The sequence below is a fragment of the Macaca mulatta genome, chromosome 4 (genome assembly GCF_049350105.2).
Source record: "Macaca mulatta isolate MMU2019108-1 chromosome 4, T2T-MMU8v2.0, whole genome shotgun sequence".
Taxonomy (NCBI): Eukaryota; Metazoa; Chordata; class Mammalia; order Primates; family Cercopithecidae; genus Macaca; species Macaca mulatta.
Genome location: NC_133409.1, coordinates 83,884,498 through 83,902,500, shown reverse-complemented (window position 1 = coordinate 83,902,500; position 18,003 = coordinate 83,884,498). Strand labels below are relative to the sequence as shown.

At 33.7% G+C, this 18,003-nt stretch overlaps 1 protein-coding gene across 3 annotated transcripts in view; it reads left to right on the top strand.

Moving 5' to 3' along the window:
- Positions 1–18,003, top strand: part of GRIK2 (glutamate ionotropic receptor kainate type subunit 2) — a 699,047-nt gene that overhangs the window by 554,595 nt on the left and 126,449 nt on the right. For all 3 annotated transcript variants that reach the window (XM_015136997.3, XM_078001239.1, XM_015136995.3), the window contains one exon: positions 704–921. In XM_015136997.3, coding sequence (XP_014992483.1) covers positions 704–921 — 218 coding nt within the window. The remainder of the gene's footprint in view (positions 1–703; positions 922–18,003) is intronic.

The window sequence follows — 18,003 nt, the reverse complement described above, 5'->3', positions numbered from 1 at the left end:
TATTTATAAAATATTTATATATGTGTAAAAATAAATGTGATGATTTAGATATATATTCATATTCTAATTTTTTAATTGATGCTAACCATAGTGATGGGAGATATTTGCTTATACAGGAGAACATAATTTATTATCTTATTTTAAAATAAACCCTACATTAAAACCCCACATCATTTCAAGAAGTGTGGGTAATAGTAGTTATTTTATTATTATACATAACTTTAAAAAATAACAAGATAAAATGTTTGAGCTATATGCACATGAAAAATGAAATTTACAAAAAGCTTAAGAAATGGATCCAAACGTATATTTAAGCACTTCCTCTGAAACCCTCATAACTAACAAAATATGAAAAAAACATACATGTAGTTTACAAACCAGAAAGCTTAAAAATTCTCTTCTAATGCTATTTTTATCAAAAAATGTTTACTCATTAATATTTTAATTGGAACTTTGCATCATCTCAGATAGAACTGGAGTCTCCTGTCACTATATTTAAACAAGAATGTCCTAAAAGATTGTCTATTTTCTGAAATTAGCCTCTGCTCTCTCAATGGTTGCTGCTTGTTTACTAAAGTAATATGTAAATCTTTGATTTAAGCTTTTATTACACAGTGATTCCATTCTGCCACTGTGACCAAAAGTATCTGATTGCTGATCAAATTCTCTATATTCGTTTCACCTTTCCCCCACTCTCTGTTAGGTTCTGAGCTCATGCCCAAAGCACTGTCCACCAGGATAGTGGGAGGCATTTGGTGGTTTTTCACACTTATCATCATTTCTTCGTATACTGCTAACTTAGCCGCCTTTCTGACAGTGGAACGCATGGAATCCCCTATTGACTCTGCTGATGATTTAGCTAAACAAACCAAGATAGAATATGGAGCAGTAGAGGATGGTGCAACCATGACTTTTTTCAAGGTAAGTTCTGCTGGTTACCTGAAATTTACAAATTAAAATGATAGGACACAAACTTCTTTAGATTCACAAATGTAAGGGTGTAACAACGCTGTTATTTGTGCACAATTCTTAATAATAGCATATACCTCAAGGGGTGGAGAGTTGTACAACTGAACATATGCTCATCAAGACCAACCATTTTAATCTTTGAAAATGCTAAGGAGGTTTTGCTTTACAATATTTTATTCCTGTTTTGAGGAAAATCAGCCCAAGTGTAACATTTTTTCCCAGTAAGTTTTTCATTTTGAATAACACAGAATGTATTTATTGAAACTGTAATAGTAGGATGTTCAGATTCTACAAAACTTTACTATTCCAGAAGAATAGAATGATTACTTGGAAAAATGTTTCCCATACACACATTTACTTTTGTTGAAATGAGGCAAGATTTAAGGGCTAAAAATACAGAGACATTTCTTATCATCTATACATTCACCAAGGTAATATTCTGGGAGACACAGAGTTGAAAGGGGCTGTCCCACTGAACTCACAGTGGTTTCTACAGAGACAGCCCTGTGGAACATTTAAATGAAAGTGTGCTTGTAAAAAGTTTCTGTCATATAGAGTGCCTTGCCCTCCTCTATTTTTTCTCTCTTCTCCTTACTCTGGCCCACTCACTGGGCCAGAGTAGACCAGTTGAGGGATTTCACTTTAGGCAGCTATTATCACTTTATAATTCCTTTTATATCTTACCAAGTATTTTTACATTTTTTGTAGCTTGGGCAAATTTTTACACATTGATATTTTCTTTCTGTGTTCACAGAAACACAACTGACAGTGCAAATGTGCAGTGGAAATAGTAATTTAAAAACATAGATTAATTCAAGATATAAAATAAATTATTTCATGAAGCATTCATCAAGTTCCTACTGAGTACCAAAAGTTACACCACACATTGAGTATTCTAGTTCTCACTTTCGAAGAGATTATAGTTTAGTTGGAGACAGAATAATAAATTTTAAAAAATCACTGAATTTGGTTTTATGTGACTTAAGTCAGTATTTTGTCAAATTATTTAACTTTCTTTGTAAAAAATTTATAAAAATTAATCAACTTTAAAATAAACTTCTGGACATCCAATTTCCAAAAAAATAAGATAAATTAGATTTAGTCAAATATTTTAAATTTAATTATTTTCAAAGTAAATTTCTCATATGACTAGATTAAGTATTGGATATGGATTTCACATTTACTTGGAAAATCACTGTTATATAATCAAATTTATTGAATAATGAAATATAAGCAAAACATTACATTCAGTATGGTCCTATGTGACTATATTAATTGCAATGGATCAGTTTTTCTTAATTGAATATTGAGAATTTATAAAGATTTCCTTTCTTATGAAACTTGTTAATATTTTTGTGTTTTTGTAAAGAAATAAGCTGTTAGGCCAGGCGCAGTGGATCATGCCTGTAATCCCAGCACTTTGGGAAGCCAAGGTGGGTGGATCACTTGATCCCAGGAGATTGAGACCAGACTGGGCAACATGGCAAAATTCTGTCTCTACCAACAGCACAAAAATTAGTCTGGTGTGGTGGCATGCACCTGTAGTCCCAGCTACCTGGGAGGCTGAGGCTGGAGAATCACTTGAGTTCGGGAGGCAGAGGTTGTAGTGAGCCAAGATGGTGACACAGCACTCCAGCTTGGCCAGTTGGAGTGAAATCCTGTCTCAAAAAAAAAAAAAAAAAAGGAAAATAAATAAATAAGCTGCTGAAATTGCTAAACGTGCATTGTTAGTGTCAACAACTTGAAGGAAGTGAATGCGTGATGCATTTAAATTATTCCAATATCCAGGTGACTTTTGAATTGAGTTTGTAAAATATGATAATACAAATATTGTAACTAACACAAAAATTTGACACCAGAAGTGTTTATTTCTGGTTCATAAACATTTCTGTTTTAATTTTTTTCCAGAAGACTCAAATATTTTGTTTTAAAGTTCAAATATACTAGTAGCAAAGTTCATTTTTGAAAAATCAATTACCAAACATATTTTTTTCTTTATAAAGTTTTTATTTTTAAGCTTATTTTCTTAATTTTTTGTCTTTTCATTCTTTCGTTCTTTTTTTAATAGTTCAATTGCTTTCTGCTGTGCAATTTTTGCCTACTTTCACTTTTCATTGCTACTGACTTTTCTTCTTACTCCTTTTTAACTCGCGTTTTTCTCTCACATACAAGTGCCTCCAGCACCTTGAGAAAATCGACACAACACAGATTTCTATTTCCAACAGCACCTGTATTATTTCTTTAGACTTGTATCTGGAATGTACACAAGTCACAATAAAAAGCACACAGTGATAATCACTAAGTTGACAACTACCTTGTGTTGCTAATATTATCACATGCTGAATTCTGTTTTCCTACTGAAACAGGAAAAGAAAATTAGAATTCACAGGAATACATTAAATATTGATTTTTTTGGTGTTTTAATGTAGCCTTAAAATATTCTAATTTCAATTTCAGTATTTCACTTGTTAAGTATATAGTTATACCAGCTATGGTATGAAATTTAAAAAAAAATTCTAGCAGTCTAGAATTCGAAACTACGTACTCATTTTTAAACTGTACAATGAACCAGAGACTATTGTGTATTTACATTTTATACGATTCTTTCATTTTTCAATTAACAGCCACACATACAAACACTCTAGGGAGCACCCTTAAGGCATTGACTTCTAAAGGAATCTCCATCTTGTTTTTACTAATTCAGCAAGACCCTGCTGTTAACTAATTGTTCTGGAATACTTCCTTCCAGAAAATTATTATAAAAAAAAATGATACAGTTTTGTTACTACTAACAAGAAGAGCTGGCTCCAGATATCTGGTGTTAAAGGGTGTAAATACTCAGTATTGCAAAGACATAGCAGAGTTACATAGCTGTTCTTCAACATTGCATAATTCCATGTCCAAAGACCATGATTGATTTTGTTCACTGAGCTCAAGGTGCTCAAAGTATATTATCTTCAAGAAAAATTCTTCCTTCTTTTTTTCTGTATCCATTACACACCACACAGACTCTCCTCAGAGATAAATATAAAGCCATGACTGGAAAAAAATAATTCAAAATAGGAGATAGTGGTTCTCACGTTATTTTCGTGTAAGTAATGGAAAACTGCATGATATCACCAATATGTTCTTAATCATATTTAGATAGTAAAATAGATGACAGTCCAGGAATTTTATTAAGAAACATTAAAGGAGGAGTCAAAATGTACTTGGAATCAGGGAATTTAGTGTACTAGAACTGAAATTTCACCCCAGGGCTAACCATTATGCAAAATGTTACGAAGCAACAGGAACATTCTTTCCTCCCTGAAGTATAAAGGCTAGGAGAATGGAAGTCTATACATTATAGGATCAAAAATCACTCAGCTATAGCTTGTAGGTGTTATGGCCTCTTTTGAGAATTCTTGTATTTTTGAAGTGAGTCACATGTTTTACAAAATGATACTGAATACCCTTGTTTATATGAAATCCATGACTCAAGTTTTCCAACTTTTAGAAATTTTTTGTCTGCATTAGGCCTACCTGAAATTTCTGACTTTATTATGTATACTAATACATTATATCCATCTGAAAAATATAGTGTCAAAGGAAGAAACACGTGCTCTTTTGTATGGTCATTAAATTGTTGGCACATATTTTAAAAATGTAAGTTCCATCCAAATTGATGTATTCCAGTCCTGTGTTGCATTCTGTACCTTTACATGTCTTTCTCCAGTGCCCATTATGCTCTTTTTTCATCCCTATCCTTCTCTACCAACCTAATTGGTTATAGTCTCTTTATTCCTTAGATTCTAATCTATACATCACTTATTCCAGGGAAACTCTCCTGACCCTTTTCATACCTAAATTACCCAGTCTGGGGACAGTGCTCCTCTTTTACATCCTTTTTTTTTTTTTTTTTTTTTTTTTTTTTACTTACGTTATTGTTAAATTACTAATCCAAGATGTGTTTTCTTGGTTCCTGTATGTTTCCACACTCTATGGCACAGCAGGAGAATAGGGATTGAATGAATCTATATCATTCACTTTTATACCTCTAGTTCTTGGCACTGAACTTACACATCTTGAGCTTATGTTAATTATTAACTGTCACAAGAATATTGCTTAACAAACAGCCAAAAACTTAGTGACATGTAATACAAACCTTTATCTTCCAAGTCAGCTGTCCTTCTCACAGAAACTTGAGAGCCCAAATTTCTACATTTGGAGACTCAATTCCTTCTACACCAGGGTGACAGTGCTTTTACCAGTACAGTTTCTTCTTAACCTTTAAATGTGTCTAATTGAATCTGCTTATACTATAAAAGCCAAACACGCTATTCTTTTAAAGGCATGCCTCTCTTCAGACTGAATCATTGCTACTTTGGGCTAGAAGTCTTTATCCAAATGAGAAAATCTACAAGGTATTGCCTTGACTTTTTTAGAGGTTTTAAGAAAGCATCTAAGGCATCATGCTTAATTTGATTCTTAATTAAGGCTTGTGGCCATGTTGAGAAAATTTTAAGAACTTTTGCTGGTTCGAGACACTGAAGATTAGAAATACGTTTGTTATCCAACCATGCAAGTTTTATCCCCTCTACATCACCTCTAAATTCAGCTTGCAAAGTGGTCAGTTCTTTTAAATTTTATTTTCCTCTCCTCCTCTTCCTCCTCTTTTTCCTTCTTCATCTCCTTGCTGTTGTTTTGATTGTTCTTTTCTTTCTTGTACTACCTTACCTGTAGCTAAAACTAGCCAGCTGATACTTTGAACATTTTGTCATTTTGTTTGGCTATCTTTTGGCTAAATCCAAATGATTATTAGTTCATTTTCTACCTTCTAAGTCACTACAACTACAACATGTAATTAAAAATAATATTTTACCCTATATTCACGGATTCCTATTTTCCCAGCCTCCTCCAATGATATTTGATTATTATCTGCTATGTGTGCCCTAAGTCGATGCCACAGCTTTTCTTTATTGCAGCACCTTGCTACTTTTGTCAAATTCCATACAGTTATCCATTGGCACAATGAATTTTACATTCACTGATGGAAAACCTATGACAGAGGCTTTCAAGTATAATGTGTGATTATGTGTAAAATTTTATTATTCTATAGGGTAGTCAAAGGTTTATCCAAAACATAGAGCCCTCTATAGCTTTCCCATTTTAATTATCTGCTAAAATTCATTGATTTTGAAGTATAGGTAATTAAGTTAGGAATGAAAAACAAGTGGGTTAATCCATCCAAGGTAAAATGTTTTAATTTTTGGTACCGAGCAAAAGAGGATTTTTCTCGGGAGATTTTTCTCTTTCTTTCTTGTTTTCTCTGTCTCTCTCTCTCCCTCCCTTTCTTTTTTTTTTTTTTTTCTTTTAACTTCTACAGCCTTCCTCTGCAAAGTACATTCTAAATTCCAGCTCATTTATCTTCAGACAACTTCTAAGGAAGGTAGGAAGCAATTATCATTATGCTCATTTAACAGATGAGGAAACTTGTCCACAAAGAGGTTAAATGACTTATTAATTGTAAAGACTATAACCAGGGAATGCATAGTATCACAATAAAGGTAATAACCAAAGATATAATCACATAAACCATCGTGACTCAAAAGAGTTAAGTGTATTAATCATTTTGGCTCACCCACATAACCTCAACTGCTTGATTATATTAAGTTTCTAAAACATTTGCCTTACAGCATTGGAGCAGTACAGCTATAACATGTTCTTTATAGTCTGCCACTTATTCTGATCTTACCAGTTCAATAATCTTCTAAAATTAAGTTCTGCTGGGGTGATAACATATGATAATATATGACGGGGTGACAGTATATGTTTTGAAGTCTGAATTGCTAGTGTGGCATGCCTGCAATAATTTTTTTGAGACCTTGAGTGATTTTGCTTTAGTATACTACAAAAATATAAGTAACTTTTACATCGAGAGATAAAATGTAAAAAGTTGGTAGTTTACTGCAAATCCTTATTAGATCTAAAAACATACACTATTCATTAGAGATTGCTCCTAATTTTGTAAATATAGGCAAAACAGAATTCTTGTCCATTTTCATTTAGAGCAATGGTGATCATACAAGTATAATATATATTTACTGTGAAGAGATTTACACATGGGCAGAGTAAATTTTCACAATTGCAACAATAGTGTGCTTTTCACATTGAAAAATGTTTTCTGAAATGAATGTTTATTTTCCTCTTGCTGTATTGGTGGTAAAACATTTTGAAAGTTCCATTTTGCATATGCAGAAAATTAACCTAAAAATAATATTTAAAGATGATAAATATTATCTAGATTTTTTTTTTGAATTTTAGATATGTTTGGTTTTAGAGTTTATTCTTTAAATGTTTTTCATATTTTATATAGCAAGATTTCTAGTTAAGTGTAGTTGTCTGTAAGAAAAGATTTAGTAATTATTTGTCAGCACATGGTTAGAAATCAGGTTATGTCTTTTAGTGTGCACATGTTTATTATTATACAGATTCTAATAATTTTCCACCACTATCCAGAAGGAATGCTTTTACAATATGACAATTAGAAATTCTTTATGGTACTTCAGTAAGTATAGAGAGGATGTGTTAAAGAGCTACTCACATGAGTTGGCTTGTTTATTTACGTGTTATTAACCAGCCACATAGCTTTTTCTCATGTCATTTTTATTTATTTTGAGTTGAATAGGGAGTCTTTTCCCTTTTGAGCATTTGTGATTCTCAGAGCTGTACTTTATTTTGTATGTCTAAGTGAAAATTGAGAAAATATATGTTCTAAGGGACCTGAGGAGTGAACATTCATCTTTTCTTTGCAAACCTTTATCGTAGGTTTTTCTATCATGGGGATTGAAAGCATAAAGTTCTATATTTGAGACTTGGGAGAATTGTACGTGAGACTTTGTGTTTATCTAATGGAGACTGAATTAAGAAGATATGACTTTTAAGTGACATTAAGGATGTGGTATTAATTGGCCTACTCTATAAATTGATATTGAATTGGGTTCTGAGCAAGAGCTTTGAGATTTGTGTTCCTGTAGTTTTCTTGCCTGAGCTTGTTTTACTACCCTATAATATTTAGTGAACTACTTCTGCTCCTTTCCTTGTTGTGAAAAAAAGTGCTATTTTAACTGGCAAGGGTAAATTAGTTCACAATTCTGGTTTATATATTGCTTTGTGTTACCTGAGAATCCCTCAATATTCCTTTGCAGATCTAAACTAAAACAAAATGTTTGTCAAACATAACATACTGTTCTAACTTGGAAGACGAAATACCTGATATACTTCGGTTTCTAAGCCAAAAACTATTCTTGCCAACTTGCTTGCAAATTACTAATTAGGAAATAGCTATGTCTATTTAGAACACAAAGAAACTTTATTTTTAATTTTTTGTTTGTTTCACATATTGAAGTTTATAGATAATCTTTTTTTTTTTCTTTGTGCTTTAATGAGTTAAACAAAATATAAAAGCTTGATGTGGTTGATCACCAATGTGTCTGGGTAGTCAGAATATGTTAATGGTTAATATTGTCAATAAAATTTTTATTTGTTCATGTTGCTGTGTTCTTCATTGTCCATCAGAAAATTTTTTTTCTAGAAATCTGAAATAAATATCTCAGTGAAGATTTTTATAGGCATAGAATTTTTCTAACTTGCCCAAATTATTTTTCCTTTATGAATGGTGTTGAAATACTGAATGTGGGAAATTCATTACAGTTAACATTAGATTACATGGTAGTATTTTGTTCAATAAAATAAGGTTGGTATTTTAAAGTGTTGTTATATTTTTATTAGTGTCTAATATAGTTTTAATATAAATTGGTCATGTTTGATACAAATATTTAAAACATGACTAATTATTTATTATGTCTTTGATTTATTTGTGTAGTAAGGAAGTTATTTTTACTCAGAGAGGCTGTCTCCCTCCCCCTTTCCTCATCTAACACACAATTTATTGTACGTGAGACCTGATCCTATGTTTATTACAGGGATTTGCATAAGGACTACAGGAAACCAACACCATTTTACTATGTTCCCATTGCAAGAAATAAAATGGTGCCTTTGAGTAAAGCTGCTTCATCAGACGCTAGTTCAGCATGCCAAGTTAAAGCCATCAATGGTGAAACAGCAGATGTGAAGGCTAGTTGGCATGAAAGCATATGAGTCAAAGACTTTCCTATGGGAAAAAAAGTGCTTCATTACACTTTATCTATGGTGAGAACATTGGGTTTATCAAGCTGTCTGAAAATTAGAATATGATGAGTTTTATTGCTCTCGCTCTGCCAGAGTGAATTCAATGGTTAAAAAGAAAGCAATAATACCATTTTGGGAATTATAAGAAGTGATTAGAGTTTTAGCATATTTAAACTTGGAAGGAGCAGCAACTTTTATCTTAGAAAGTAGTCTCTCTAAAATATCTAAGGGACAGAAGTTTAATCCCTTTCTAATTGCTACATTTGCAATATGTATTAAAGCAGCTTTGGGCACTTTAACTGAATAAAGAAGTTGTATGTTTGACTGAAGTGTAAAATCTGAGAAACAATGTTTTAATGCCTTGGAAAGCATGTGCATGAGGCCCTTCCACTCCAGCGTACACTAGTACACTATGGTTCTCTCCCTCTCTTGTCCTCCCTCCTCTACTCTGTGCAAGGACCATTCCTGCTGTTTGTCAAGTCAGGATGACAGCTCAAGCACCATGACCCCACCTCATCAGTCTTAGGAGAGAGAGCCCCACAGGGAGTGAGAAAACTCGAAAATCAGTTAATATAGTGATGTTGAGCTAGCATGTCAAGTGCTGGATAATGGATAATAGTTGTCACTGTAAGAGTTTATAGCCACTGGTTAGGCAACATTCTGAAGGAAATTCAAGAAGGACTTATTTTGGATGCAAAAAGTAGGCTGAGATAAATATTATTCAAAAATACCTTGACATTCTAAAAATTGTAGTGCTTTATATCTTACATAAAAAAACTAAAATGACAAATTCCATTTATTCTATATAAATTGCTGAATAGAAGTATCATTTGGTATTTTTGAAACAAACATACAAACAAAAAAACCCAGACTCTAATTTGTTAAAGTTTGGAGGAAATTATACTTATTGACATTGTGACTATGAAATATCTATTGATCTGTTTGGGGGTGGGGGATATTGCTGCTCTGACTTTTGAGTATCAGTAAAGACATATTCTTATTTCTTAGATAGCCCATTAATTATAAGGCGAATATCCTGACATTTGTACTTAATTTAAAATATCCTTGGTAGTTTAATGGTCTTGATTTTCCACTTTATTATGCTGTCTTTTCAGTGAGAAGCTATTCTTTTGTTGCAAAGGCATTTTAGACTAATTAGCATCTTTGGCCAGCTGAATTTTCATTTGTTCATTTGTTTTCCTGTCTCTTTCCAAAAGCCAAATTATTGTAAAAACAGTAATATCACTTTGTTGTTTGTTATTAAGAGCTGATTGAAGATACCACATACTAGCTAAGTTTTTTTTTTTTCTTTCTTTATGAAGCAAAAGGAGATTTACTATTATTTGCTGCTGCTGCCATCTTCAATGTTAGACTCTTATTTAAAGACAATACTGTACAATTTTTCTCCTTGGGAGCAAGCATGATGTCAAGTGATGCACCCTTCTGATGCTCAATGATCTTATCACTTTATCATGCATATTCGCAAGGATGAAGCACAGTTTGTAAATCATCTCTATTTATTTTACATTCTTCTCCTTAACTCCAGATAGATCTGGAAAAGGACAAAATAAATTTTGGAGCTTGTTCTTAAGTATTGGTAACTGCAAACTGAGTATAATAAATTCCTCAAAAATAGTGCGTTAAGAAATAAAACTTGGTTAAACTTTAATGGTAAATGTCTTATTCTTAAAGAGATCTTACTCTGAAATAACTTGAATCTTGTTTTTATGCTGTGATATTAGTGGCTGTGGCAGTGCCTAGAATTGTTCAATTGCCTAATGCACAAAGGTGAACACTTTGATTGATGTGTATTCAGAGAAGTTATTTAATAATTTTATAAATAAAGAACTCTCCAGATGACTGAATGTGTCTGCGTGTGTGTGTACATGAAAGAGTGTGTTCTGCAAGAATAAGGTATGCTTTCTTAATTTGAGTTAAATTATGGATGGTTATCTAATTCATTTTTCTATACCCAGTTTCCATCTTAAATCTATTTAGAGAGAGAATAGTTCAGGGTTGGCAATAAAATGTGCTTTTACATTTTCTGATAGTATTTGAATTATGCTTCTGATTGTCATTAGCCTATTGTATACACCAGAGCACAAGTGGAGTTCAGTGAAAAGATTTGATTATCTCTAAAGGTAGGTGTTTCATTTATTAAATATTGTAATTACAGCTAATTGGAAGCTACACATTAAATTAGTTTGCTTTGTAGGTCCCTTGACTGTTTTCAGAACACTATGAGCTTATGGTTCATTTCAATTTATTACAAAAACAATTCAATAAAAGCCAAAGAATTGGGAAACAGTATTACTAATGGATATAATTGATTGTTGAGTCAATGTAATAGTTTAGCATAATTATTAAAGGCATACACCAGGTTGTGGCATGAAATTCTACATTCCTCACTGAATACAGATTTATTTAATTTCTCTGGGCTTCTGCTTTTTTCAATTTATCTCCCATAGATAAATTGAGAGTATATGTCTTATATATATTATGCATATACCACTGAACATATACTAAATTCCCAATATATATTTGCTATTATCCTTATTGCGAGGAGCTTTAATGTTGAATTATTACATTTCTGTAGCAGATGAATCCATTTCCCCCAAAATGAATACCGTACTTTTGCAAATACAGGTTACCTATGGTTAATGCTATGATCTGACACTCAGTTGCATTCTCATTTCATTAATAACTTGGTCCTGATTTTAGATTATTGATAAACAAATATTCTGGATTACTCTCTAATCCTACTGAAAAGATAAATACATCAGGAATCTGTTTCCATGTACACATTACAGATAGTCAGTCTTTTAAAATGGATTTTATTATTTTAGAGCAGTTTCATGGTCACAGTAAAATCAACATCGTGGGACTTTAAATATATCAGTTCACATTCTTCAAGAGTTTTTATCAACCTTCCCTTTCAACACCAGAAAATAAAAACCTGACCTGACTCCAACAAACAGATAGAACTAAACTGAGTAGGTTAGGATTCCATATTGTCAGAATGAAAACTGGTGACAACCCAAGATGGTTATGGCTGAGTGAAATGAATTTTATTAAAAATGATCTTTTTAAATGATCTACCTGGAAAATTTTAACTATTAGGGAGGTGTTTCAGAAAGGATGCCCCCAGTTTGGTGGTGATAGTTATGATGAGAGCTATGTTGAAGAAAGTGTTGATTGTGACAGAGGCCCCCTTGGAAATTTAGAAAAAATGTATGTTTGTGAGGAAAAAAAAATAATTAACTTTCAGATAAACAGCAAAAGTTATTCACAAGAAGCCAAATATATTAGTAGCAAACGAAAACACTTCCAAATTTAAAAATATGTCTGCCTTTGAAGCTGGCCGAGAACTAATTTTTGTGCAGACAGTTTGCTTGAGATCACTGTATGTGGCCTTTGTTTTAATGAAGCAGCTTATGAGTAGCATCAAGGCTTCTAGGCTTTACTTTCAGAACTGCTGTTTCCCTGGGGGCCTAACAATTGCAAGTGGCCCTTTCATTGATTTTTATACTGATGCCAGAGCATACATAATCATTTTAGTCAAACTCTTACAGCTAAAACAAGTAAATCTATTGCATTTTGAAAATAAAAATGGTGGCTAACCTGTTCCCATCTTTATTTGTTATTATTATTTTTTTCTGCATTGTTAGTAGCCATGTAATAGCTGCACGTCTACCTTTCTGTCATCTTTATTCTGGGTGATGTTTCTTTCCTAATCTCAGGCCTAACGTGTCGTCCCTGCTATGTCCTGGAAATGAGGTTGCAGTGATTTACTAGCCATTAGAGAAACACTTTAGCATGTTGTCTTATTTCCCTTTTTTGAATTCCACAACACTGTGAAAGTATCAAAAGTATACTCTAAAAGTCTTCCAAGAAATTTTACTATGTAAGGCTAAACAATCAACAATCAGACTAGATTTGTATTTTCTTTTTTTTTTTTTTTTTTTTTTTTTTTTTTTTTTTTTTTTTGAGACGGAGTCTCACTCTGTCGCCCAGGCTGGAGTGCAGTGGCCGGATCTCAGCTCACTGCAAGCTCTGCCTCCTGGGTTTACGCCATTCTCCTGCCTCAGCCTCCCGAGTAGCTGGGACTACAGGCGCCCGCCACCTAGCCCGGCTAGTTTTTTGTATTTTTTAGTAGAGACGGGGTTTCACCGTGTTAGCCAGGATGGTCTCGATCTCCTGACCTCGTGATCCGCCCATCTCGACCTCCCAAAGTGCTGGGATTACAGGCTTGAGCCACCGCGCCCGGCCTAGATTTGTATTTTCTTATGGCTTCTAATAAAACAGTTGTGGTTATAGAGCACATGTAATACATCTAGTGCAATGAGGAGTAAAATATGAAATTTGAATTATTTAATTTTAATTAGTTAAATTGAAATTTTAAAACCAAAGCAGTGTAAGACATTTTTTCAATAAACTTAAACATATATTTCTAATTTTTTTTTTTTTTTTTTTGAGACGGAGTCTAGCTCTGTCACCCAGACTGGAGTGCAGTGGCATGATCTTGGCTCACTGCAAGCTGCGCCTCCTGGGTTCACGCCATTCTCCTGCTTCAGCCTCCCAAGTACCTGGGACTACAGGCACCGGCCACATCGCCCGGCTAGTTTTTTGCATTTTTAGTAGAGACGGGGTTTCACTGTGTTAGGCAGGATGGTCTCGATCTCTTGACCTCGTGATCCACCCGCCTCGGCCTCCCAGAGTGCTGGGATTACAGGCGTGAGCCACCGCGCCCAGTCTAAACATGCATTTCATGTTAACCTTTGCCTTGTGTAAGATGTTGTATTATAGAGCATGTGATTGGTGCATGAGTTATTTCCAACACATCAGTAATCTACTCAGTGGCAATGATTTGATTCGGTTTAAATGGTTTCTTCTATGTCCTACTTTAACATTATGATGTGTTTATTTGAATATTTTATGTAGGTGGAATAAATTACAGTTATAACCATCTAAACTATATGATTATTAAATTGAAATGCATACTATTATTTTAATCAAAATAAATTATTTTTCTAGTTTAAAAAATACATATGGGCAAAGTTTCTAATTTAAAATGAAGTTACACTATTAAAAAGAATTAAATGAAAATGTAGAAACTGGTATTACAACTGGAAGAGTAAAGAATAAGAGAGTTTGGATAAGGATATGTTAACTGATTTCACCATAAATGAACATTGCCATTTGCTGCAAGAAAGCAAAATGGAAAAGTTGTTTGTCATATGTATTTTTTTAGATATTAAATTGGTCATTATCAACATACATTCTCAGAAAATACAAACTGAATTTGACATGCAATTTTTTTTAATAGTAAAAAAAAGAAAAAAAGGAAGTTAATTAACAAAACTTAGAGTCAAATGTTCAGTACATTTAAAAATATGTTTTGACGTAGTCTGAAGTTTCGCTTTTGAACTGTTACACAATGGCTTGGATTTTTAAACAAAGAAGACCACTTTTGGATGGAAAGATGGTAACATACGTTATTTCAATTATGATTATTTTGTTACAAAGTTGTAAAAATAAGATTAAAAGAAGTATTTTAAATAAGCAAAAGATCTTTAATCAACTAAAATATTGCCCGTAGTTTACAATAACAATGGGAAAAATCAGTTGATCCTAATTTTCAAAAATGGCAAACAAGTGCTTTTTTAGATTAGAATGAGATATACAATATGAGAAACTGTCCAATTAATATTTTGAGTACATTTTTTCCTCAAAGGACTCCCAGATTTAGGAGAAAAATTTCAATTTTTGAACTAAAGAACTAGTGGCATAGATTTTTTTTGTATCTTTTACAACTATTAAATATTAATTTAAGCTAGAAATAGAAAATGTAGTTTATTACAAGATGGTCATGATGATGGATGCTCCAGCTATGTCAGGTTAAAAAAAACCCCACGGATTTATTATAATTTTAAAACAAAAGAGTGATGTTTTTCCTTGATATAATTTGGCTCTGTTTCCCAACACAAATCTCATGTCAAATTGTAATCCTCGTGTGTTGAAAGAGTGGCCTGATGGGAGATGACTGGATCATGGTGGCATTTTCTAATGGTTTAGCACCATCCCTATTTTCAAGTAGTTCTTTACAGCACTGTGAAACAGACTAATACAGAAATTGGTACCAGGAGAGTAGGGCACTGCTATAAAGATACCTGAACATATGGAAGCAACTTTGGGACTAGGTAACGGGTAGAGATTGAAACAATTTGGAGGGCTCAGAAGAAGACAGGAATATGTGGGAAAGTTTAGAATTTCCTAGAGACTTGTTGAATGGTTTTGACCAAAATGCTTATAGTGATGTGGACAATGAAGTCCAGGCTGAGGAGGTCTGAGATAGAGATGATGAACTTATTGGGAACTGGAGTACAGGTCACTCTTGTAATGTTTTAGAAAAGAGACTGGTGTCATTGTGCTCCTGCTCTAGGGATCTGTGGAACTTTGAACTTGATAGAGATGATTTAGGATATTTGGGGGAAGAAATTTTGAAGCAGCAAAGTATTCATGATGTGGTCTGGCTGCTCCTAACAGCATACAGTCATACGTGTTCACAAAGAGATAGTCTGAAATTAGAACTTATGTTTGAAAGGGAAGCAAAGAATGAAAGTTTGGATAAATTTCAGCTTGAACATGTGATAGGAAAGAAAGATTCATTTTCTGAGGAGGAATTTAAGCAATTGGCTGCAGAAATTTGCATAAATAAAGAAGAGTAGAATGTTAATGGTCAAGACAATAAGGAAAATTGTCTCCAGGGCATTTCAGAGATCTTTGTAGCAGCTCCTCCCTTCATAGACCCAGAGGCCTAGGAGGGGAAAAAAATGGATTCATGGGCCAAGTCCAGAGCTCTGCAGCTCTGTGCAGCCTCAGGACATGGCACCCTGAGTAGCAGCCACTCCAGCTCCAGCCATGGCTCTAAGAATCCAAGGTATAGCTCAGGCCATTGTTTCAGAGAATGCAAACCCCAAACCTTGGCAGCTCCATGTGATGTTGGGCCTGTGGGTGCATAGAAGGCAAGAATGAGGTTTGGAATCTTCACCTAGATTTTAGAGGATGCATGGGAACACATGGATGTCCAGGCTGAAATTTGCTCTAGGGGTGAAGCCCTCATGGAAAACCTGCACTAGGTGTGGAGGGGAAATGTGTGGTTGGAGCCCCCACACAGAGTCTCCACTGGGGCACTGCCTAATGGAAATGTGAGAGAAGGGCCACTGTCCTCCAGATTCCAGTATAGCAGATCCACCAAAAGTTTTTATCTTGCACCTAGAAAAGCCACAGAAACTCAACACCAGCCCATGAAAGCAGCTGCAGAGGCTGTACCCTAAAGAGCCACAGAAGGAAAGCTGCCCAGGCCTTGGGAGCCCACCTCTTGCATCAGCATACCCTGTATGTGAGACATGTAGTCAAAGGAGGTTATTTTGGAACTTTAAGATTTAATGACTGCCCTACTGGATTTTGGAATTCCATGGGGCCTGTAGCCCCTTAGTTTTAGACAGTTTTTCCCTATTGCAATGGGAGCATTTACCCAATGCCTAGATCTTCATTGTATCTTGGAAGTAACTAACTTGTTTTTGATTTTACAGGCTCATAGGCAGAAAGTATTTATCTTGTCTCAGATGAAACTTGGATTGGACTTTTGGGTTAGTGCTGGATACTCTTGGAAAAGCATGATTGCATTTTGAAATATGTGAGAAGGACATGAGATTTGGGAGGGGAAATGATGGAATGATTGGTTTGGCTCTGTGTCCCTACCCAAATTTCATATAGAATTATAATCCCCATGTTTTGAAGGAGGGACCTGGCAGGAGGTGATTGGCTCATGGGGGTGGTTTTTAATGGTTTAGCACCATCCCCCCAATACTGTCTCATAAGTGAGTTCTCATGAGATCTGATCATTTTAAAGTGTGTGGCACCGACCTCTTCTCTCTCTCCTGCTACCACGTAAGGCCTGTCTTGCTGCCCCTTCACCTTCTATCATGATCATATGTTTCCTGAGCTCTCCCCAGCCATGTAGAACTTTGATTCAATTAAAGCTCTTTTCTTTGCAAATTACTCATTTTTAGATAGTTCTTTATAGAAGTGTGGAAATGAACTAATAAATCCTTTTAGCTTTACTATATGACACTGAAATTATTTGTGTTCAGTTTTCTGAAGCAGACTCTGTGAAAAGTGTCATAGACACAGTTGTTAATATTATGTAGTATTTATGTGTAAGTGCTATGACTCATTGCCAGTTTATAGAACTGTTGAAAGAAATAGGAGATAACAAATGTAATGGCTTTGTAGTTTTTTGCCAAATTGTTTTTTGGTTGAGTCAAAGAATACAAAGTAAAAAGTTTCATGAAATTAAATTATTTCTAGATATTCAATAATCAAAGATAAAAATGATAGTTTGTTTTATGTTTTTTGCACTAATATCACACTGAACCAAAACAAACTAAATTGAATTTCCAAAGAAAAAATATTTTTTATCTGGATAGCTGTAATAATTCATGTTATAATAGGAAATTATCATAATGAAGATCAATAAAAGTGATTTTTCACATATTTTTAAAAAGTCAATATACAGATTTTAGTTGCTGTCAGCAGTATTATAGCAACCTTGTAGTTTCAAAAACTACATGTAAAATTAAAAAAACTCTTTTGAGATTGATAAATTTAGATTTTTTCAATTTATACAATTTTCCTTTTACTTCAGTGTTAATAATTCTTAGTTGACATAACCATTAGTAAATTACTTCACTTGGAAAGATAGACATAACTTTTGAAACAAGAATATGTTCTTTGAAGCCAGATTAATTCTTAAAAAGTTAAAAAAGATGAACAAGTTTTACCAACATGTTATGTATGGTA